Below are 25,222 nucleotides of genomic sequence, written 5' to 3'. Positions count from 1 at the left end.
CAATAATTAGAGATAATAAAATTAAATCCATATTGTATATTATTTTATGCCAAATAACTTGTCAAAAATTTAGAAATCTCACGATATCAAGTATTGCAGAAGTGTGTGTTATTGAGAACTTTTATACAATCATTGGTAACATCATTTGGGAAAGTGATTTAGCGCTATATTGTAAATTTGTACATTTAAAAACCCTAAAACCCAGAATTTCACCCTTCAAGATAATATGGCAAAGAATGTCTAAATCTTGTATCTCAGGAAAATGTAAAACAATGTCCATAGCAGCACTGGTTGTATTAGCAAAAATAGTAAAATAAAAACGTCCATCAATATGAAAAGTACGCTATATTCAGAAAAAAGGAATATTTTGCACCAGTGAAAATTAATAAACTCAAATATACACAACAGTGTGAATGAACCTTATAAACTGTTGAGTGACAGCAAGTTGCAGCTGACTTCATATCATTTCTATAAAATTCAAAATTAAAGAATATATCTTATGATAAGAATATGTGAGCAAAATAACTTTAAGGAAGAAACGATAAGCACAAAATTAAAAATATTTATTATGTCTGAGGAAAGGATACAGAGGGATAGAAAGGAAAAGAAATTTTAAAAAACAATTATAGTAGTAAAGTTCTGTTTCTCAAATGTAGTGGTTAGTTCATGAGTGTTCATTTACGTTTTTATAACTGATAATTATTTATATTATTTTGATTATACCAACATTATGAATTAATGTGTGATAAAAACATCAGCATTTTATTTTTTTTGCTTTCATATGAATGGGACATGGCTCCCCGCATCCTCTCATCTGTTTCCATCAGGGCAGCCGTGGTTCTGACCAATGCTGTGGTCTCTGCTAATGGGACCAGAGAGAGAATCACTTACGAAGATGAGTAGAGATGGAAATTCTCAAAATGTGAACTGAGATTTATAAATCCTTTAAAACTGTTATTCTGACAGTGTGAACATGTTAAATAATGATTAAATGCATGGACGAGCGTCACATAAATGTTATTGGAATCCCAGGTCTATAACTTACTAGCTGAGCATGCTAGGAAATGTCATTTATTTTCCTAAGTCTGCTTTTTCCTCTCTAAAATGAGGTCCACAAAAGCTCCAGCCTCAATGGGCTACTCTTAGGACTGAAGGAGATAGTGCACATAAAGCAGCAAGCACAGTGCCTGGCACGTATTTATGCTCAGTAGATGTTAAATGTTATTATCATCATTTCATGGATCCATCTGTCGTATGATAAGAAATAGATGCTTCCTCTTCTGTTTTCCTGAACGGCTCAGGGGGAGAAATGCACAGCTGCAATGTTTACATTTTTCTTTTCAATTAGCATTACTTGACAAGAATGAAATTTTGATGTTTCTGTAGCAATATGTTAACTTAGGTGCCTCAAAAAAGCCCAGAGACTCAGATGTTAAAAAAGATCAACAGTCAACTGACAATAGCAGGCTGCCTAACCAGCCAGCCCATGGCACAGGTGCAGGGCACCATCCAGCAACATCGGAGGCATCATGAAGGAGCCCTAGAATAAGCTGCTTTTCATTTCTGAGATCAAAGAGCCTGAGGCTGAATCACATTTGTTAGGCTTTGATTCATTCTCAGTTGTGAGCTGTCAGCAATGGGTGACATCCCCGGAAAGAAAACCTGTGGAGAGAGAAGAGAGAGAGAAAGGAAAGAAATATTTAAAAGTCATTATAATTCTCTCGTACTCTCAAAAACCAAGCTGCACAGAGGTGAGGAATTATGGTGTAGCTGAGCGTATGTGCTTCGGGGTCAGATGGACCCGCGTTTGAATTCTGCCTCCATCTTATGTTAGCGATGTGACCCAAGACAAGTTATTTAATGTCTCTACATTTCAATTATGTCATTTACTTAAAGAGGGAAAGGGATTGATTACATTTGGGGATGTTGCAAGATTAACAAAGTTAACACTGTCATTGGCAATAACCAGCATTCAATATATTTAGCTATCATAACCACTATTCTTGTCATCACCATCATCTTTAGTCAACATCATTAACTGATTTCTATACAATTTTACAAAAATAGAAAGTGGGCAGATAAAATGTTTTGTCATGCAAACATCCAATATCCATTCTTTTGTAACAACATGAGAGAATAAGTGGATATTGTTTGAAATGCCATCTGAATATAAACGTGGGCATTAATATAACCCGCCAACATTATATTTTCTAAAAATAGAAAGTCCACTTGATGTCATCATGGACTCCTGTCATTCTGATTCTTTCTCCTTCCAAACTTATGTGTATATACTTAATAATTATTAGAAGACATACAGTAAGCAGTAAAATATTAGCTCATAACATTTTGAACTCTCGACTTGAAAACAGGTTTTCCATCAAGCTCAAAATATTGATATGTTGGCAAATTTCACTAGACATTTTATGCTTCCAACGTAATACTGAGATTGGTATTTTCCAAGAAAAAATAATATCTCATTTAAAAAATAATTTTTCAAACCACATTCTATATACTAATTTATTGATCTTTACCTTTATAAATCTTTTCAATTGTCAAAGACAATGACTACAGTTAAAGACCACAATTAAAAAATTTTCATGTGCTTTCTTATAAACTTAACATTTCACTTAGCTTGGAACCTCATCATTGAACAAATAGTTATTGCTCACCTACTATGTGCAGAGAAGTAGAAAAATATAGTATCTGCTTTTCCCTCAATGTACAATACAGGAGTGGGCAAAGGTAGGTCTACAGCTGTTAGTATGGAAAAATACAAATTAATCGATAATAATACAAAAATAAACTGGGTTTCACATACAACTATAAACCTATTTTTGCCCACCTCTATTTGATGTGAAAAGTGAGTACATGAATAAAAGGGTAATATAAGTGCAAGAAGGTAAGAAAGCACTTAAAAACAAAATAAATCCCACTGTGATGGGATATCTCAACAGGATACAGGAGCCAATTGAAAAACTGGAAATTTTAGCAACAAAATAAAGTAGTAAAAGATTATAACCCAAATAGAAAATAAATATCTATAAATTCATACTGAAATATATATATATATATATACACACACACACATATACATATATATCTAATGCATTGCATAAATTAATAAATGGGAGAGGCTAAGCAAATCTATGCAGAATTTCAGGTATTTTATGATAACACTAGAACTTCACAAAGGTGGAGCACGGCTCCCCAGTGATTAGGTGTGGGCTGCACATAGTGACATCCTCCCAAGGAGGACAGAGTGGAAAGGGGAGGGAAAAAGTAACTTCACAGAGAGGCCTAACAAACACTACCTTAGCCAGAAATCAAAGTCAGCATCAGCAGTTAAAAGTAAGAGTGATGGCCCTGGCTGGTTTTACTCAGTGGTTAGAGCGTTGGCCCCTGGACCAAAGGGTCCTGGGGTCAATTCTGACCAAGGCCACGTACCTTGGTTGCAGGTTTGACCCCTGGCCTGGGTCAGGGCGAGTGCCGGAGGCCAATCGGTGTGTCTCTCTCACATTGATATTTCTGTCTCTCTCCCCCTCATTCCACTCTCTCTGAAAAAAAGCAATGGAAAAAATATCTTTGGGTGAGGGTTAAAAAAAAAGCAGTAGTGATAATAGGTATACTTGATATCCTGTGATTAAAGTGGCACTTTACCTCTGTGGTCTTTCTCCTGAAAATCTATAACCCCAGTCTAATTATGAGAAAAATTTCAATTAAAGGATATTCTAAAAATACCTGAATAATGCTCCTCAAAATTGTCAAGGTCATTGAAAATAAGGAAAGTCTGAGAAACTTTTACAGCCAACCGGAGCATTAGAAGATATGACAACAGTGTAATGCAGTGTCCTAAATGGAATCTGAAACAGAAAAGGCACACTAGGTAAAAACCAAGGAAATCTGACAAATTGTGGACTTCAGTTAGCAGTGATATATGAATTTTGGCTCATTAACTTGACAAGTGTACCATACCTATGAAAGATACTAATAATAGAGGAAACTGGGTATGGGATATGTGGGAACTTTCTTTAATAGTTTCTCAACTATTCTATATATCTCAAATTGTTCTAAAATAAATAGCTTATTTTAAAAAGCAATACCACAGCTTCTTCATCCACTTATCTACTGATGGGCATTTGGGCTGCTTCCAGATCTTAGCTATAGTGAATTGCGCTGCTATGAACATAGGGGTGCATAAGTTCTTTGTGACTGGTGTTTCAGGATTCTTAGGGTATATTCCCAGAAGTGGGATCTCTGCGTCATAAAGCAGTTCCATTTTTAATTTTTTGAGGAAACTCCACACTGCTTTCCATAGTGGCTGCACCAGTCTGCATTCCCACCAGCAGTGTACCAGGGTGCCCTTTTCTCCACACCCTCGCCAGCCCTTGCTGTTTGTTGATTTGCTGATGGAGCCATTCTGACAGGTGTGAGGTGACACTTCATTGTTGTTTTAATTTGCATCTCTCTGTTGATTAGTGACTTTGAGCATTTTTTCATGTCTCTTGGCCATCTGTATGTCCACTTCGGAGAAGTGTCTATTTAAGTCCTTTGCCCATTTTTTAATTGGATTGTTTGTGTCTCTTTTGTTATGTTGTATGAGCTTCTTATATTTATACCATGGAATACTATGCAGCTATCAAAAAGAAGGATCTCTTACCCTCTGAGACAGCATGGAGGGATCTGGAGAGTATTATGCTAAATGAAATCAGCCAGTCAGAGAAAGAAGTAGCACATGATCTCACTCATATGTGGAATCTAAAGAACAAACTAAACCAATGAGTAAAATAGATCCAGAGATATAGAAGCATGAAACTGATGAATCTCAGAAGAAAGACAGGGATGGGTGGGAAAAGATTAACCAAAGAACTTATATGCATATATGCATAACCCATGGACACAGACAATAGTGTGGTGGAGGCCTGGGGCAGGGAGGTAGATAGGGGGAGGGAGCGTCAATGGGGGAAAAAGGAGGACATTTGTAATACTTTCAACAATAAAGATAGATTAGAAATATGAAAAAATAAATAAATAAATAAAAAGTAAAAAGCAATGCCAGTGCTACACGAATGGTATGGGCATTCAATGCAGTATTCAAAGGGAGAACAGTCTTTTCAGCTGTCAGTCTTAGCAAATGTTACAGGAGGTGTCAAAAATTGGGTTCATCATTTGAAGATGAAAATTCACCACCTCTGTAGGGAATTTCATTTTAATAGGCAAACTCTTGGACATCAGAAGACCTTTAAGTCTCATTTCTTTTTCATGATGGCATCTCCATCATGAGCAAGGAATGCCAAGGAACCACACTTCTCCCTAGTTCCACACCAAGACACCCTGATGAAAAATAGCAGCCACTCCTATTTGGCATTACTGTAAGATTGCTATACTATCACAACCTAAAACATCAGAGAATGCAAATAAAAGCAGGACAATTTGGATTACATCAAGAAAGATGCTGAAATTTGCTCTCTCTCTTACTGAACCTTAAGAAATTTAGCAACAATATTTTCTCCGCTTATTGATAACATCACACTAAAACATCCCTGTAATCAACATTTATTGAACACCCACTGTGTAACAGACCGGGTTGTAGACACAGAGATCTCACTGAACACAATGACAGATGAGAATTAGGAGATTCTTACAAACTAGTGCTCCAGTGTTGTTGGCAGGGTATTTCAGTAAGGACACGGTTAAACGGGCACAAACACACAGATTATTTCTGGTTCGTAATTACTTTTAATCCGATGATATGTCTCCACTGAAATTACAATATGCCAGTGTATGTTCTGATAATAAAATTGCACCTTTCTTCCCATTCCTTCTCATTGAGCATATAAGGATTTTATAATTTACATGGAGAAGGCAGACATTACATTAAATAATGAAAAAGCATATGTCTGGCTTTCCAAATTCTAAACATTCGGAGCTGGGGATAAAAAGAGATAACACTTCTCTTTGTGTTCTGGTGTTTGTGCAGCTGTTACCATCACCTTGCCAGCTTCTATTTGTCCAGAAGGGAACTACTGGTATCTTTAATGCCAGCCAGTGGCATTCTGTTATTAAGAGAGATGAAAACAAAATTACCTCTTCCTTTTACTGTTGCTATAGTGACCGCTGTACCTAGCATTTCCACCCACCACCTATTAGGTGCTATGTAGGCTTACCTGAAGTCCAGATTTGGTCCTTAAGTGGACATAGTTCACATTTCAAACACATGCTCCATTCATCAGTGAACTTTCAGTATTTACAAGGAAGGTGATCTTTCTTATCCTCACTTTCAAAGAAACAAGTTTCAAACGCAGTAATATCAATCATCCAAGTATCAGAGTTTAATTTCAATACTGAATCTCCATTCAAATGTGAAAGCCTGTAAGGTTTCAGATTCATGCATGTGATATGAATAGCCTTGGCTATTCATAACCTAAAGAATCAACTAGGGAGTTTCAAATTTTATAGCCTGTTTTCATCACACGTTTTCTTGTGTATTTACCACCTGCAAAAATGTAACTAAAACTGTAAAAAGAAAAGAATTCCCAGTGCATTATGACAGGTACTGGCAGCAAGAAAAAGCATGAATTTACAGCAGTTGGATCAATAACTGTTAGAAATTGAACATTTATGAACAGACACAAATGTTGAAGATGACGGTTTGCTAGCTATTCCTTGAAAATGATTTCTCATCTTACTAATAAAATACCAGTGATTATGCAGAAAAGCATAAATGCTTGCTATAATTCTAATGCCATGATAATCTAACAATCTAATGTGGAGAAATTTATATGAAATACAAGCAACATGGTAATGGATTTGGGAAAACCTAAATTTTACCTCCTGAAGTGTGTAGTACTGCTTATGAAAAACATGAGTAAAACCTGCTGTCCCTTTCCCATTGCATAACATTGCTATACTGGGGCCTTTGTCCAAAATCATCAGCATATTTTTCTCTACATACCTCTGGATATTACAATAATTTTTAGACAGCAACTTCTACAAATCTGTAGGGTAGTAATCAGGACTAAAGGAGGCACATTGCATCTGAATAACACAATCCTAAAGAGTAAAGTGGTTAAGGCAGGACATTAAAATATTAAGAACCTTTATAATATTAAATATTAAGAATTGTCATTTTTGCTGTTCTCCATCAGTTCAGTGTCAAAACAGGCAGCCAAGATAAGAGACGATCTTATCTTAGTTCCACATAGCTACCCTAGATGACTGTACACTAGAACTGGGAATTAGAATAAGTCTTGTCAACATCAACCTGCCCTATTATAGTCGATAACTAAAAAGGAGATGTGATCTGCATAGTAAGTGAAATGAAAAATTAATGGACCTTATCTACCGGTAAATATCAAGGGCGGAAATAATCTTTTTAAAAATAATAGCAAATAGAAAACTTTAACAATATGGGTCTTACAGGAAAGAAATATCAAAGGAAAGATAAAACAAGCCTGGGTAATCTGAAGAGGAAAGAAATAAAAAAACCAATGAACATTTTTTAAATAAAATGGTTCAGCAATCACAATAGAATGCCAAAACATGCCATTTAGGAAAGGAGAGAAAAAATGATGATAAGAAAACTGACAGAATTAAAGAGCAGACTGAAATGAAGAACAAAAAACAAAAATTAAGGGAGAAAATAAAAGATAAGAAGAGAGAGTAACCTAAGAACCCAAAGAATATCAGGTTACTAATTTTTTCTCTGTATATGAAGTTTATCTCTTCAGTTACCCAAAAAGTATATAGATTAAAAGAATAGACATACTATATTCCAACAAAAAAAATTTAGCAGGGATGTTTATAGAATGTTAGACAAAGTGCAAACAAAGGGCGTTCATTCACTGGGTTCTCATTAGTGCTAGGTGTTCTTTTAGATGCTGGGGAGATGGCATTAAATAATACAGATTTGGTACTAGTCCTTGTGAAGCTTATTGAAGGGAGCTAAGTATTTAATAAATAATTGCACAAAGATATTTACAGTTAAGATAAAGAAAAGGCAAGAACTATTCAGTGTGCAAGCATATAATATTAGGGGAGAGGTTTTGTATAGAACCGTGACTGGAGAAGTGCTATTTAAGCTAACACATAAAAAATAAAAATTCAGTATACATATGCTAGTGTGTGTGTGCTTGCTTACTTGGGTGCACGTGTGTGAGTGTTGAGGGATGAGTTAGTGAGAAATAGCCCCACTACAGGCAGAGGGAGTAAGAGTGAGGGCTACAATCAGGGAAGAAGCTTGTCCAAGGTTACATGGGTAATAAGTGGAAGAAACAGAATGCAAACCCATGTCTTTCTAATTCTAGCTTTTCTACTCTGCAAGTATCCTACTCCTCTAAGATCACTTAACAGGCTATATAGAAAATCATTGACTCTCTAGGAGTATAACATTACCTATTATACAGTTCACAAGCTAAGGATTTATTTTTGCATTTCTAAATAGTTGAAAAATTCAAAAGATAATGCTTTGAACATTAAATTATATGAATTTTATATGCTTTTCAATTTTGCCTTTTGACCTGCAAAGCCTCAAATAGTTACCACCTGACCCTTTGGAGAAAATGCCTGCCGAATGCTGGACTAGATTCTGTGGGATACCCTTCAGCAATGAGAGCAATGCATATGCCATAGCTGATTTACAGACAAATGTACCATGAACAAGTACACACACCAGCCCTATACAATCTGGGAACTGTTTTCTTGTGCTTTAATACAAAAGAGCTATAGCAACTGCAAAATGGAAACAAAAATCACAAGATAGTATATTGAACTGACGTGGAAACCAATTTCATTCTCCAAAGCATTTCTTCATGTAATTGATGGGAATTTCCACACAAAAGTAATGTGTATGCCATAAATGATTTAAATGTGTATTCTGCCTTTAAAAAGGCCCTTCACTGCTTTCTTGGAGATAAATCACTTGGGAAGAGAGCAGTGCTTGAGATATACAGAGGTCAGTTTATAAATGCATCATTTTAAAATATGCATCAAGTGACTTTTTAAATATGCATCACTTACTCATTCATTTATTCAGCCAGTAATCGTTGAATACCAAGCACTGGACTGACTAAGCATGGGCACCATCCTGCCAGTGAGCTGGCTTCTGACCTGAAATAACTTGCTATTTGTATTTTTTCACCACTGACATGCTGTATAATACATATGTGAGTTGTTGTACACAATAAACTTGAGTCTCCCCTAAAATGTAAGTATTATCCAAAGACCACTTTACATATTCATTCATTCAGCCTAAATGAAGATCACAAATTAAAACTTCCTGAGGTAACTGAAGCTAGAAGAGAAGAAGACTGCTACGAGGGCAGAGGGGAGAGATTTACTCTCAGGCAAGGCCTGAGGTTTTTAGTGGAGATCTAAGATAGGTTGAAAATTGATCACCAGTCTGCTGAGTTACAAAATATATCAGCTCTCTACGATTTTTTTTTTTTAATTAAACAGGGTGTAAATTATTCAGATAGAACTGTTGAGGTTATAGCTTATAAAAGAAAAATAATGCAAATCGGTGGAACTTGATTTAATTGTGCAACAGCAAATGAGCTCAGGGAATCAAGAAAGCAAACAATTTACATTTTAAAGCATTTGAGCAGGGGGCCAGGACTGTTGGAAGTGCTCTGCAATACACACAGCAGTTGAAAACAAATTCTGCAGAGCAAGCCACTCAGACATACATATTAATTAATTATAGAAAGTACTAGTAAAACAAAAGTAAACATCAAGAGACCAACACAGATATTCTCATGCAAATTGAGACCCAGTTGGATTTGGGAGAGGGAAACTTACTGCTTTGCTAAAATATATAGTGCTCAGATTCAAAAATATAATTTTATACTCAAAGTCAAAGAAATTGTTTTTAAAAACCTAATCACCAGTTAATTACAGATTTTCATTAGATATATGGAAAAGAAGACCTTGTCCTGAAGAACTGTTCTAAGTAGGAGCTCATAGAGCTAAAAATTTCCTTGGAGGAGTGGAAAGATATACAGCAGATATAGAAATCATCAGTGTCCAAGAAATTCCAGATATTAATAGAAATAAATTAGATTTTAAAAATCAGTCAGAGACATCTGAGTTCACACAAAGTAGAAGAGCAAACATTCCTGTCAACTTCAAACTTCATAGATCCATCTGGTGGCTTGGAGATGTTACTGCATTCTAGTCACCAGTACATTTTATGACTAAGGAAGGGTATCGTGATATCCAGTGGCCTATCATTTCCCAAAGAGTGTAACCTTGGACTAACTTCCTTTATTTTTATCTCCTGCTCAACAAAGATACACTACATTAAAATGACAATATTTGAAAGACTTTATATATACTAGGAACTTTGGATCTCATAGCATTATAATTTTGAAAAGATATAATGGCAGATATTTGGAAAATATCGTCTCAACATTTTAATGTTTCAAAACTAAAATTCTTTAAGTACAAATATATGCCAAAAATAAACATGTGATTGTTTTATTGATTCAATTACTTATTTGTTAATTATTTATTAGATACCTAAAGAATAGCACTCTGGGCATTATTTTAATCAGTAACAAAAGAAAGTATTTGTTTTCTAGAAGATTACCTTCTAATGGATTGGGCAAAGCAGATGGTATATTTAAAAATCCATTATATAATGACTCAGGTTTTAATAAACATTATGATAGAAAAGGAATCAGAATAAAGAGAATAGAAATTGGAAGTCCTCTCTGCAAAGGTAACATTCCAATGCTCTCATAAACTTTAAATTCTATGTGTGGGGGACACAATAGACAAGACAAATATATAGTTGGAAGATAAGTTCTAAAGGGAAAAGTTAATTAGGGAAGGGGAATAAGGCTTATGTAAAAGGTGATTAGGTTGCACCATCTGGTAAAACTTTCCATGAAGATGACATTGAAATGAAGGCTCCAAGGAGGTAAAGGTGACAGCCATGGTTATATCTGGTGGGAGGACGTGTTCTATTTGGAGGTAGTAGCAAGTACAAAGGCCTTGAGACAGAACAACACTTGGTATGTTTGATAAAAAGCAAAGAAGCTAGTGTGCTAGAAAGAAGGGAGGGAAAATGAACATAGTGGGAGATGACATCAAAGAGGCAACAAAATATAGATGGTCGGAGGCCTGCAGGCCATTGTTAGTAGTTTTATTTTTGCTCTGATTAAGATTGAAGCCATTTAGGGTATATTATCTAACTTCATCCAGCTGCTGTGCTAAGAATGGACTGAAAAAGGTGAAAGGAAGAAGCAGGGAGACCAGTAGGCTGATATCACAGCAACCAGGATGTGAGAGATGCCTAGATGAGAGGTGTAGAGGTTACATGTTGTTGGATTCTGGATATATTATGATATACTATCGATAGGATTTGCTCATGAATTGTATGTGGGTTGTGAGAGACATAATGAATCACAGATAATATTTGCATTTGGTCTTAATAACTGGAAGAATGGAATGATCCTTTACTCTGATGGGAAATATTTTGGTAATGGTAGGTTAGCAAGTGGAAATGTGCCCCAGACAGGAATCAAACCATGACCTCCTGGTTCATGGGCTGACACTCAGTGCTCAGCCACTGAGCCACACCAGGGGAACTGTTTGAAAACTATTGATGATACGGGAGGGAGAGGTGGGTCTTTGATTTGTCACAGACAATTTGTTTATGATAAGAGGATCTGGGGCAATACAGATACAGGTAAGTTGATAGATATTATTGCAGTGTTAAAGGTTCACCTCTCTGGGAAACAGACTACATGAGATGGAGTTTAGTGTAGATGATGGTTATTAAGAAATGCCCTTGGAACCCACCCACTGGAAGGGAGGAGGAAGGTGCAGACTTGGGAAGGAGATTATTTGAACTGTGATGCAGGCCCAGCAATAGCCCCCTGCTGACATCAAGAAGGACCTCTAAATCTAGAATGCTTTGTCTGACATTGGACCAAGGTGGTCCAATTGCTCACTCACTGAGCAATTTTCGGCTGTGCACTAACCAAGGAAAAGATATAACCTTAGATGACCTGATTCTCTGCATCAAAGGCAGTCTCGAAAAGGGCTGAGAGCTGAAACTGTCAGTGGAAGTCCCAACAGTTGGGACAAGTCCTTCATTGAAGGGGTTGTAAGCATACATTGCAGTATCCCCGTAGGTGGAGTATATATAAGCGCTTTTTAGATTACTTACATTTCTCCAGGAATTGGGAGGGAAGAAGTGGGGGAAGAAGCAGGAGTTTGTTTTGAATGAGACTAGATGTAAAAGTACTGTCTAAAGGATTGAGAGAGAATGGACTCCATAAAAATTAAATCAAATGTATAGAAACTCTGCCAGGAGTCATAGATTTTTGTACAAAGGGGGCCTGCCTGAGGTTCATGGTCATGAATTTAGAGCAAAACTTGTCATCATTGTCGGTGTTTTTCTCCATCCTGATTCCCTTTCCCAGAGCAAAACAGCTAGCTAGTTCAATTTAACAAGCTTGAAGTGGTGCCAGGGGAATAAAATGGAGGGAGAAATGGGTAAGAAATCATGGCTGTAGGCAAGGCAGTAATTATCTAATGAGAGATTATAAAAAGTAAAATAGCTAAACAGGACAGATAGGCCCAAAAGCTTGAGAGACAAAAATAAGATCTATGAGTTTTAGGAATTTATGTACTAAATAGTTTGTTGGTTTTACTAAAAAACACCCTTCCCCCAATTTTATGGAAACATAATATTCAAAATCTGTATAAGTGCTCTATTATTTGTGTTATATTTTTCTTTCCAATGCTCAGCCTTACAATTTCCTGAGACTTTTAATGAATTAAGATTGATCTCAGTTTGGAAAAAAAATTAAACTTAGAAGCAAACAAATAAAATTTTTTAATGAAATTGCTTACCCAAAGTGTAGAAAGTTAAGTCAAATGTCTAGAACCCCTGCCAGGGTTCATAGGCTATTGTCACATTAGTTAAACAAATTTATATACAACTTTCACATTTGAGATTATTTCACCACATATATTCTTCACAGTAGTAGTAGCATTTTGTAATATACATCAAGATACCAAATAAAAGACCTAAGATCAAAAACATTTTGTCACACTCTTTGTATAATTTATCTTTTTACAAGAGCAATTACAATTTACTCTTTTACTTATAATGTAGTTAAAATTGTCTCTTTCAAGGCAAACATACACTGGCATGCTTTGATTTCCTCTTAATTAAAAACCCTTTGGCCAGATGATTCGTGTTTAAAAATATGTAAAGTGAAAATGGCAAGCCATAGCAAGAGATTATTAATCTGATCTGTTATAAACAACCAAGGGAAAAGTAGGAATGAAGAAAATTTCATTATAACTTGTTATTATCTCTTATAGACTGACCTCACCATTTTTCAGCTGTATCTTAATCCAATTCTTATCTTCATGTGATAGCTGGAAAGTACTTTTTAACAGACCTCTAATTAACTCAACTGATGTCCTTGAAAGACTAATTTTATTAACTAATTAACATTTTTAAAAAGTGATGTGATATCTCCTTCATAGATGACATAACAAATATTTCACAGAATTGTAGTGATGCTTCATGTGATGTGATAGGAAAGTGTTTAAAGAAATAACCACATTGATTGAAGCATTCTAAATGTATCAGGATAACTCTAGATTAAAAATATGCTAGTTCCAAAACAATTCATCATCTTGAAGGCTCACATTGCTACTGGCTGTACGTTTTTTGTTGGTTTGTTTGTTTGTCATGCTCACCCAAGGATATGTTTTGATTGATTTTTAGAGAGAGGAAGGGGGAGAGAGAGAGAGAGAGAAACATTGATAAATTGCCTCAACCAAGGATATAACCGGCAACTTAGGTATGTGACCTGATCAGGAATTGAACCCGAAACCTCTTGCTGCACTGGATGAAGCTCCAACCATCTGAGCCACCAGTCCAAGGCACTGGCTGTAAGCTTTTTTTTAAATCTACCTTTATTGTTGAAAATATTACAGATGTTCCCTTTTCTTCCCCCTTGACCCCCTCCATCCCACTCCCACCCCTTCCCCAGGCCTTCACCACTCTATTGTCTGTGTCCATAGGTTATGCATATATGCATACAAGTTCTTTGGTTAATCTCCCCCCCTCACCCCTGTGAGCTTTTATTCTTGCTACTTAACCTTGGTGAATGCCAGTGTCCTCATCAATAAGTGGGCATAGTACGCCCTGCTTATTGCCTGCTTACAAATTGATCATAGGCTCGTGAGCTCACCCTTGCTCATAAAACACCACAATGCCTCATGTTTCTATGGCTTTCAGTCAAGGTACCATTCAACAATCAAATTTTTACTTTAAGAATCTTACTTTTGTAGAGTGTTTTATGGAAGGCTTTGTGTGAGAAAAAAATGGCTATGTATTGAAAGTGCTAATTTAAGTCTCTTAAAATAAAGGTAAGAATTATTTTTTTCCATTCTTCATTAGTTTTCTCATCTCTATGTCTTTCATCTGTCAGAAATGATTTTTAATAAGAGATCCTTGTGAAGATTATTTCTAAATTCCTAAAACCAGCTTGGTCCATCTCCCAAACATTGGTATGTCTCCTCCTCATACCTGCTTTAAACAGCCACATTGAGTTTGATTTGCCACCTCACTAGTTATTAACTGTGTGACAACAGCCAAGTTTTTATTTGCTTTCCATATATGTTTAGTAATCTTTAAAACAGAGAAATTAATATTTAATGCCTAGCATAGAGTCTCTTAGTAGCCACTGTGATTATTACTCATCTATTTCCTTGTATTTCCCTTTATTTTAAACATTTTAGAATGTCAAAGATAGTTTCTGAGTTAGGTCTGATCAATTCTTATAACAGCATATCTACACGGGACACAAAAATCTGACAATGATCTGAATAATCCCGATGATAATAAGTGTCAAAAGCGAGGAAAGGCTTCAATACGCAGTCACTTTGCGAGCCAAGCTGCAAACACCGAGTCAGTACTAGAAACCCTGTCCGCTGTTTGATGGTAGAAGCGAAAGGTGAGGCCCTTCAGAAAGAGCTCCCCTCTTAGTGCCTCAGTCTCACAGTCTTACATATGAATGTGACACTGAGACTGGCATTAATGAAACTCAAATAGTGTTTCGCCTTCAATTGTTTTTACTTCTTGCAAAAATTCAGACTCAGCTTTACAAAGTTTAGAACTCATAGTGGATTCTCTCGGCACTCCCAGCACTTTTAACCTTGGAGAACTGCCTGGGAAGGCCGAGCGCTGGCAACCGAAAGCCACCAGCACCACCTCCAGGAGGAATGCGCAGCCCGGCCCGGTTACAGAGAGCACTCGCGCCCTTCCTCCTTCCAAACACTCCAGCATCCCACTGATTTAGAACAGATCGAGGACCAGGGAATTAGTGTCTGGGAGACAAGTGAACCTCAGCACATCCTTCCCAACTGTATAAGATCTACCTTCTTGCCTTGACCTCTTTTCTCTGTCTTCCCCCTGATAACCTGCTAATCTATTGTATTTAATGTACACAAGATCATAAAATCAGTGTACAGAACCCCATACGAACTATTCTTCTTGCCAGTTCCCTTCAACCTCTCTCTTCAACACTTTAAACTATTTCACCTTTCTAGGGAATGGTCTTTGAAATATTTGTGTGTGTGTGTGTGTGTGTGTGTGTGTGTGTGTGTGAGAGAGAGAGAGAGAGAGAGAGAGACAATAACTGTTGAAACTATTTCAGTGGGTGAAAAACCTTCCTAATTGGTTTGCAAAGTGGCTCATCCCACTATACCACCCACCGTGATCTTTATGAAGCCTTGCAGGAGAAATTCCTCTTAGATCTTAATACCCAGGAATAGTGGGTATTCTTAAGTGCTTCTCTTACCCTACAGGATTCTTACTACTCACATTTTGCCTTCATCTGGGATTTGTCAACTACCTGTTTTATTTTTTGTATTATATATGTTTTAAGCTGCCTCAACTCCTTTGTGGAATGGAGGGAAGGAAAGAAGGGAGTCCGAAAGGCAGGAAGGAGGGAAGGCAGAAGTATGTGTTTGTGTATGTGTGTGTGAGAGAGAGAGAGTGTGTGTGTGTGTGTGTGGGTGTGTTGATATGCATGTGTTTGTAGCTTACATTTAGGGGAATAGCAAGAAGTGCTACATGGGAAATGTGCATGGTTTGTACTGGTAACTCATAAGTATGGCTGTGACAGATTGAAGCTGTGCCGATTTGGGTTCATGCATCTATTTGATGACACAGAGTCCTCCGAGCTGGGTCTAAAGACATTTGGCCCAAGTAGGTGATTAGTTCATATATCTGCATCTTTTTCAACAGCTTTTCTGTATCACCAGTACCTATCTTAGTGTTTGATGTGAAGTTTGCACCGATAAAATTTTGTTAAATGAACTGAAGAAATTTATCTTACATCTTGTCAACATGATTCAAAGCACACATCCTAAATCTACATTCTGTTATGTGAAGCTCTCAATTACATCGTTTACCGCACACCTCTTTTCTTCACATGGTTTATCTAGGATGAATAGATGTCAGAATTTTGGAAGCTGCAGTTCTAGTTAAAACTCCACGATTAAAATCTGCATGAGCCCGGCCGGGCGTGGCTCAGCGGTTGAGCATCGACCTGGGATCCAGGCGATCGGGGTTCGGTTCCCGGTCAGGGCACATGCCCGGTTGCGGGCTTGATCAGTGACTCTCTCATCATTGATGTTTCTATCTCTCTCTCTCCCTCTCCTTTCCTCTCTCTGAAATCAATAAAGATATATTTAAAAAATAAATAAATAAAATAATAAAATAAAATAAATAAAATAAAATAAAATCTGCATGAGAAAAGACGCAGCCTGGGGCCCTGTGGTTCATGATGACAAACTTTCTCTTCCAGCCTATGGCTTATCTATTTGCCATAGTGCTTTATTATAAGTCCAGAAAGAGGTTTATTTCAGTTCATAATTTAAACCTGAACTTTGAAGTCCTTGTTTAAGATGTTTATTCTTACTCTTTTTTCCCCTCAAAGGTCAAAAGTAGGATATATGAGCAAGGTAGTTTTTTACCGGGTGTAAGTGATTGTAAAATAATCAGAGCCCCATCCGTTACGGTTCCTGTTCTTTATTTTGTTTCATTTCTCTCCTTGATATATCAGAATGTGTAACCTATTAAATAATGCGCTAAGCACTCAAAGCACTGATGAGGACTGCCCAAGACACTAACTGCTTTCTGGTCACGATGAGATAAAAACAACCAGCTGTGTTTTCACTCAGGCTCTTCTCTCTAGTTGCCATTCCCACTTCAACCAGGAACTCTTCACAAATCGCTCTGCCTCAGATCAAGAAGAATCTTGTGTGACATAGGACCACTGTCACATTACAAAAACATTTCACTTTTTTTTCTAGGCAGAAGCATGTAAATTAGAAAAATACACTCTCCATAAAAATGCAGACCTCTTTTTAGTGTTCTTCTATATGTCTTTATGAAATATAAAAATGACTTATTCACAGTTGAAAAAAATCAACTTACCTTTGTACAGCTGGTACTATAGTACCTAGGAAATAATGACACAGACAATTCCATGAGGAAATGTTGAATTGTACCTGTGTTAACAGGTGGTACAAAATAAAGCAGTTACAGCTGAGTGTTATTTTTTGGGTCATTGTGCTCTCAAACACAATTCAGGTCATAATAATTATAATTTTCTTCTCTTTTTTGTGTCTATTTCCTAGTTCATTCTTATACTTGAATTTCTCAGAAATAAGCATTTAGTACTGTTTTCTATTAAAATATTTTTTTAACTATAATAAGTTGATTTGAGATGTCATAATAAATATAATATAAACTTGTAATAGTAAATGTATTGAAAGCTACACATATACTTTTCAGAAACCATTTAAGAAATTGAGTTAAAATAAATTGATATCCAAATAGCTTTCCAGAGTTTATAAATTAAATGAAGATAAAAAGAAGAAAGTAAAACTATATATTCTCTAAAGAGATATTACAGCCCTGCTGCAACCACTGCCTTACTGTATGGTTCCTGAATTGTTTTTAGTAGAGTCAAAGGAAGTCAAATTAGAAACCATGCCATGCTTTGTTTTCATATTGAGATCATTTTTTTGAAAAGAAGACAGCTTCTGTCTCTAAGGATCAATGCATATGAATTTAAAGCCATGAGTCACAGACATTTGAAAATGAATGAACTTGATTTTTCCTAGAAGCTGGTGTGTACGTTTTCAAATAGAAAAACAAAAAAGTAGAACTAGGACAATGTTCCCTTGCCACTTGGAGAAACTCATAACTATTTATAATGAAACACAGAATTATGTGTAAAGTCCTAAACACTTTCTTTAATAATGAATACCCCTATGGCATTATGCCTTTACTATTTATTAGTCCTTTGTGATTTTGAATGTATTTAAGAAGATTTTCTTATAAATTCAGCATGTAAGTAAATTGTTAACCATCTCTCACAAAAAGTAAGGTTAAGATTCTTCTTGGGATATTGAAGTTAGTGATTTATCTCCTTCATAGCCATTCAATATATTTTCTCCACTGCTTATTTTCATTATTCATCAGATTAACAACATTAATTTTGAGGGTCTGCAATGTATTGCTCTAAAACATACTATTTTAGCATGAAATATGAAACGTTTCAAGAAGTTTCTTTTACAACTGATGAATAGTGGAAGGAAAGGCAGAACATTATCAACAAGCATTTCTCACCACGGGGACATGTTTTTACAGACTGAGAATTCGGGGACAATGTTTATTTGTAAAATTACTGAGAAACTATTCTAAAAATCATGTCTTTGATCCACTTAGCCCAAGAAATGGGAATGGGGCATACACACTGAGTTATGAATGTATTAATGAACAATATGAGAAACACAAATAATACACAGAATTCTTTGTTAGCTCACTTTATTTTTAGGAAAGTATTTGAAATTGTGGAAATGTAACATAATTTAAGGGAAGACAATTGAACCCCAATCAATGCTATAATCCTTCAGACCTATAAGTGTTTGATAGCTGTAATACTCCCAGAGTAATCAAAATAGATGAGTACAGGCCATTCCAGGCTTCTATTAAATGGAAGTAACATGACTTATTCACTCACATTTATAGAAAAAGAACATTTTATAGCCTCATTATATTTTGCTAGAGCACACAAGTCTCTCTAATTTGACAAATGCATGCTTGGTTTTACATGCCATTCCTAGCATGACATATAATGAGGCAGGTGGTTGGACAGCAGGTATCCCTAACCACTTCTATTTCTCTTCTCACTATGCATGAATGGGCTTTATTGGTAGTAGAGTAGTTGAAAAATCAATATGTAGGAAATATTATAAAGAAATAAAAGAACTATTTAATGTGTTATAAATGTATTGCTTAATTTCTTCCTGCACTGGCAATTCGTATGCACTATAGGTAAAGAGTGTGCATATAATCTGAAAGCACGGTATTTAAAATTGGATGGTACATATAGACTTATTTTTAAGGCCCTCTGATCACTACTTAACAAACAAGAAGAAACCTTGTCTGGATATGAAAGAAAAGTAAGTACAAGTTTCAAAAGTAGTTATTCTTTAAATTCCTTTTTGCCTTGCATCTAAATGCTGTGTTATGTTGACAGATCTGGGAAATTTTAGTGGCCGGACAAGAAGTGCAGTCTCTGTGAGGGAAGGCCAGGGGGTTGTTCTGATGTGCTCTCCTCCGCCTCATTCACCAGGTACAGTAGGATCCATTCTATATCGCTGCTGCTCTCCTTTACTATGTGCTCCTTCTCTCAGACGGTCTATTACTGGGGAACCTTCTAGGTGAAATGTGCATGGTTTTCTTGAAATGTATCAGAGTACCAGATGTGTAATTAAAGATCATATACTCTGAATATCACTAGACAAGAGACTGAGCTTCTCTGAAAAGATTGTTTTATTACCATTCTAACTTTTGACTGTTGTGGTTGTGTCTCTGCCTGCCACCAGTGAGGAGTTTATTGCCTGGAGCACAAGGGAAGTGATAAGCTGAGAGAGTAGAAACCTTTCAAAATTACTCGGAGTGTCAGAGTTGAGTTAACTGAATACCAATGTGCATCTTGTTTCAGAAGATAAGCCAGTAACTGGATTGTTTATGGTGTTTATCACACTCAAACAAAAACTGCTAAGACATATTTTTATGAGTTTTAAAAAAAACTATAGTATACTTATTTTTTGGCTATTGGAGCTCTTACAAAAGTCATGAATAGGTAAGTACTTTATGGAGTTTGGAGTAACATAATAGTGAATTGTGCTCAGGTTAATTATATTCCCTTTTGCCAACTCATAGCTAATTCTACTCATTTTGTTTGAGCCCTGTAACTTAAAATGAGTACCTTTATGCCTCAGTATAGATTTCCTATAATACAATTTAAGAGTGGCCAGCCTCAGTTAGAGAGAGAGAGAATATCAATGTTTATTTCTATCTGAGAAGTAATGAAGACCTTAGAGTTAACAATTGGAAACAGAATTTATGGTTTCAGGGTCCTGGCATCTGGACCCTGGCATCTGGACCCATAATGTTTTCTTTTTTGTTTAGTGTGAACGCTACACTAGTTTCTAGGTTGTATTATTAGTATACTACAAGGGTCCGATCTTGTCCTACCATAGATAATTCTTATCACATATTACAACAGGACCTCATTCAATTTTCTTAGTGTCTCACCTTTATCTGACCCTCCTTCTAACTTTTTTTAATTGAAAGAAAAGCACACTACATTTCAAAAGGAAAGTATTTGAAATAATTTTGGGTTTCAAAATTAATATTAGTAACAATTTCTGAGTTGTACTCACTTAATTCTTCTATGTCATTTCTGTCACTTCAATCCTTCTGTGTTCAGTTTGGGGACTTCTCAGTAAACATATCTAGCCTTACCTTCATGTGATTCAAGAAGTGGATTCTTTCAAGGCAGTGTGTGTTTTAAATTTTTTCTTATAGATAAGACCAAAAAAAAATCAGTTTAGAAAAGTCCTATGGCATTAATATATGTTATGTCTAAAGGGTTATTAGACAGATTTTGTTTGAAAAGCAGTAGTAGATGAATAATTGTTAGAGATAAAAAGGAGGAAGCTGCAGAGAAGAGAAACCAACAAGCTCTATGGAGGGTGAAAGTATTCACCAGCCAACTTAGAGGAGCGAACAACACGAGGTGACTCCTGTGGGAGAAGAGCAAGATTCTCAGAGATATAATTTATATTGCAAGGCTGTTGGAACTTTTTTTTTTTTAAGTGAAGTGACAGAGGATAATATAAGAAACAAAACTGCAAGGTTACACATAGACAAATTATCCAATTTGCAAAGAAAACTACACAGGAAAGATGTGCAGTGGGAAAGAAATAGTATAATGAATTGCATACATGCTAAGCATGAGATAAGAATGCATATTAATAATCGGTTAAAGGTAAATGTGATCTCAGATTGAGACTGTAAGAGGAAAGCCAGACAATTGCTCTTGTAGCTATGTCTTAAGAAATATTAGACCGATGATGTAGTTTAAGATTGTAGGACCGCCTGTATTCTGCTAAGTACTCATTCCAGAGTGTTAGGTCTCATTACCTACTCACACATCAGGGTTACCACAACAAAGTTTCAGGGGAGACGGGCAGGACCCAAAATAACAGGAGTAGATCAGCATCCAGGCCAGTGTCTAACACTTAGCAGATGAGAAGTTATCCCTGCTCAGCCAAACCCTATCAATACTTAGCTTTGTTGAGCATTCCTTTAAGATTCTGGCTCCAGTGGAAACTTGCGTGTCCCCTGAGGCTATGGCTTCCCCTGCAGCCTTTTAGAGGAATGGCTGTTTGCTCTCCCAAATTGTGTCTAGGCTGTGAGTCCGGAACAGATACATTCTCCTTTCTCCCCATTGTGCGTTCTCCTTTATTCCTCGTTGCAAACCCTGTTTTTAACTTCGAGCCGTCAGGCTCTACACTTCCCTGCTACAGTCATTAACAGGCTCCCGGCTCATTCCCTTTATTCCTTCATGATTCTTCTCCCATCTACACTGGCAGCTGATACCGTTTTATTGTGAAAGGAAAGCAATTAGAAGATCACGCCCACAGCCTTCATCGCCAAATCACACACTCATTAGCTTCTGTGCTGACAGATGCTGACTTCCCTTTTTCAGTGTAGAGGCATTACCTCGTGCCCAAGGGCAATCCCGAAGCCTGTGTGCTACAGTCTCTCCCCCCCCCCCCCCCCCCCGTTTTTGCCTACTTAAAGAAATCCCTTCAGTAATTCTCCCTTCTGCATCTTTACCAGAGATTGTTGACTCCCTTCTGGATCATTCTCAACAACAGGCAACCTTACTGTCCCTTCCTCCATCTAAAAACAAAACAAAGCTAAGCTCTCTTGACTCCTGTCTTCTTTCAGCTATTATTACCTCATGGTTTTCTGCTCTTCTTGATATCCAACTCGTCAAAAGCTTAGTCTCTACATAGGCTATCCAGTTCCACTCCTCTAATTCTTTCTGTCTCTTTCTTGTATCTCTCTGATCCCTGTTCCCTGTCTCTCTCTCTTTTCAACAGATTGAGGTAAAATTTATACGCCCCCCCCCATTAACCCATCTTGTGGGTACGGTTCAGTGAGTTTCGGCAAATGTATGCAGTTGTGCCACTCTCTAGTCTTAGAGCACCCCCACCATGTCACAAGGGCATCATTACTCACCTGCTTTCTGGCTCCATACTTTTCCCTTTTCTTAATTTCATGATAATGGAACCATATAATGTGCAGCCTGTGTGTGTGTGAGTGAGCACATGTGTGTGTGTGTGAGCGTGTGTGGCGTCTTTTACCCAGCTTACTGTTTCTAAGGTTCACCTGAATTGTGGCATATGTCAGTCGCTTGTTACTTTATCTTGCTGGATGGAATTCTACTGGATGGGTACATACCATTCCGTTCATCGGTTGATGGACGCTTGGATTCTTCTCGGTCCTCAGTTTGTCCCTCTTGTTTTCTTCCTACCTTATTTCTTGAACCCTGTTGCTGAGTTTGCCTCATCTCCTCAAACCCTTAATGTCCCCCAGGCATCAGTCTTTGAACTTCTTTCCCTAATATGTCCTCACTCCCTTAGGTTTCACCTGGGCAATTAGGCTTTAATTACCAACATCTCCCAGTCATATGCCTCCAGCCAGGACCCTGGCTTCTGTCTCCAAATGCCTGCGCAACACTTCCCCTTGGATGGCTCATAGACACCTCAGGGTTAACCACGTCTCAAACCCAACCATTGGTTCTGTCTTCCCCAAACCTGCTCTACCTGCAGCCTTGTCCACCTCAATTAATGGCAAATTCGTTCCTTATAATTCATCAGGCTTTGGAGTTATTCTTCCCCTTCCATTTTTTCTCACACCTCACAAACCAGCTATCAGCAGTTTGAGGTTTTTACCCTATACATAACTATCAGAAACTTTGAGAGAAATAATGAACAGGAACAGTAAAAATAGATGAGCTATATAGTAAGAAACCTTTTCTTACCACCTACCTTTTTCTCATAACGATGCTGTGGATTGTAGAATAGATGAATGAGATGTGATTCACATTATCAGCACGGCAGAATAAAATGTGGCGTTTCATATTTTGCCAAGCGGCAAACTGAAACCTGGGGGATTAGATTTACTAGTTGGAACCACAATCATATTGAGAAATAGGGATTTAACTTTAGTGCCTTGCTTAATCAATTAAAAGGAGAACTTTAAAAATGTCTTGGGGAGCCCAAGCCGGTTTGGTTCAGTGGTGAGAGCTTCAGCCAGTGGACTGAATGGTCTTGGGTTCGATTCCAGTCAAGGGCACGCGTACCTCGGTTGCAGGCTCCATCCCCGGCCCCAACCAATGGATGTTTCTCTCTTTCTCTCTCTGTCTCTTCCACTCTCTCTGAAAAGCAAAGGAAAAAAATATCCTCAGTGAGGATTAAAAAAAAATGTCTTGGGAAAGTCAAGTGAAAAATTCTTGCTGAAGAGGCAAAATAAGAGTAAGAATCATCCAGGACTACTGAGTGGGAGAGGCGTTGGGTTGGTACCTGCTCTGGCGCCTTTAGCTATGACCTCAACTCCTTTGCTTTGGCGAGGTGAGATTGTAGTTTGGGAAATGAGTAAATGACATGTACATACTAGAAACCTAAGACCCAAATTTCTGTTTCATCTGAACAGTCATATAGATCACAGTCTCATCATTGCATATCTCTTTAACTGACGCATGATTTCATTTTGTTTCTCACCCTTGTTTTAGTTCCTTCTTTCAAGTCATAATTAATCTTATTTTATCAGAATTTTTTTATGTGAAGTAAAGTATGGGAAGCAAAAGTTTACTAATATTTTTATCTCCCTAGTAGATATGTTCCTTAAGGGTACAAAACATGCCACATCCTATTTACATCCCCAGTGCTTAGCACGGTACCTACACTTAGTAGGTATTCATTTACTGCATGTTAAATAACTGATTGAATGTAATGATTCTAACAGTGAAGTTTTACAGGGTTTAGACTGTTCCTATCAGCCAACCCATATTTATGACAGATATTTGGGTCACCTAATATCACATTCAAATATTATAATTTCAAAGTATAACAGCTACTGTGATTCAGAGGTAACTATATGAAATTATAAATAGTTTATACATCAGAGAAGATTAAATAATATTCACAAATAGTCCCAAATTCCATTTTCTCATTACCTCAAATAGATATACAATGCACTTTTTTTTCCTGTGAATAAAAGCAAAAGCCAGAATTGACTTATTTGCTAAACTTCCCTGTTTACTTCCCAAGAGATCTTATTAATTCCTGTCAGTAACATCTGTGAATGAAGCCATCTTGATTGGATACTGAAGCAGTTATTCATCTACCAGGGGGAAAAAAATGTATTTTTCTAACATGTTAATCACATCTGCTCAAAATGATTTGGGTTGCCAAAAAAAACACCTCTGTCAGTTTAGTGATTTTGAAATCCAAGGTTATACTGTAAGGAATATCTGTGTGGATGCCCTGGCCGGTGTGGCTCAGTGGTAGAGCTGTGACCCGCACACCAAAGGTTCTCAGGTTTCGATTCCAGGTCAAGGACAAGTATCTGGGTTTTGGGTTCAGTCCCCACCCCCTGTCAGGGTGCAATTGGTGATTGGGAGGCAACGATTCAATGTGCCTCTCTCACATCGATATTTCTCTCTCTCTCTCCCTCCCTTCCACTCTTTCTGAAGAACAATGATAAAAATATCCTCAGGTGAGGGTTAACAAAACAAAACAAAGAGTATAT

At 36.9% G+C, this 25,222-nt stretch overlaps 1 protein-coding gene across 1 annotated transcript in view; it reads left to right on the top strand.

The window, feature by feature from the left end:
- CNTN5 (contactin 5) overlaps positions 1 to 25,222 on the top strand; it is a 964,763-nt gene that overhangs the window by 617,393 nt on the left and 322,148 nt on the right. Inside the window, exon 7 of the mRNA XM_087821593.1 lies at positions 19,587 to 19,682. Within this exon, the coding sequence (XP_087677719.1) occupies positions 19,587 to 19,682 (96 nt within the window). The remainder of the gene's footprint in view (positions 1 to 19,586; positions 19,683 to 25,222) is intronic.

The sequence above is a fragment of the Miniopterus natalensis genome, chromosome 11 (assembly GCF_054644295.1).
Source record: "Miniopterus natalensis isolate mMinNat1 chromosome 11, mMinNat1.hap1, whole genome shotgun sequence".
NCBI lineage: Eukaryota > Metazoa > Chordata > Mammalia > Chiroptera > Miniopteridae > Miniopterus > Miniopterus natalensis.
The sequence above is the reverse complement of the archived record's forward strand: the minus strand, read 5'-3'. Positions and strand labels throughout refer to the sequence as shown.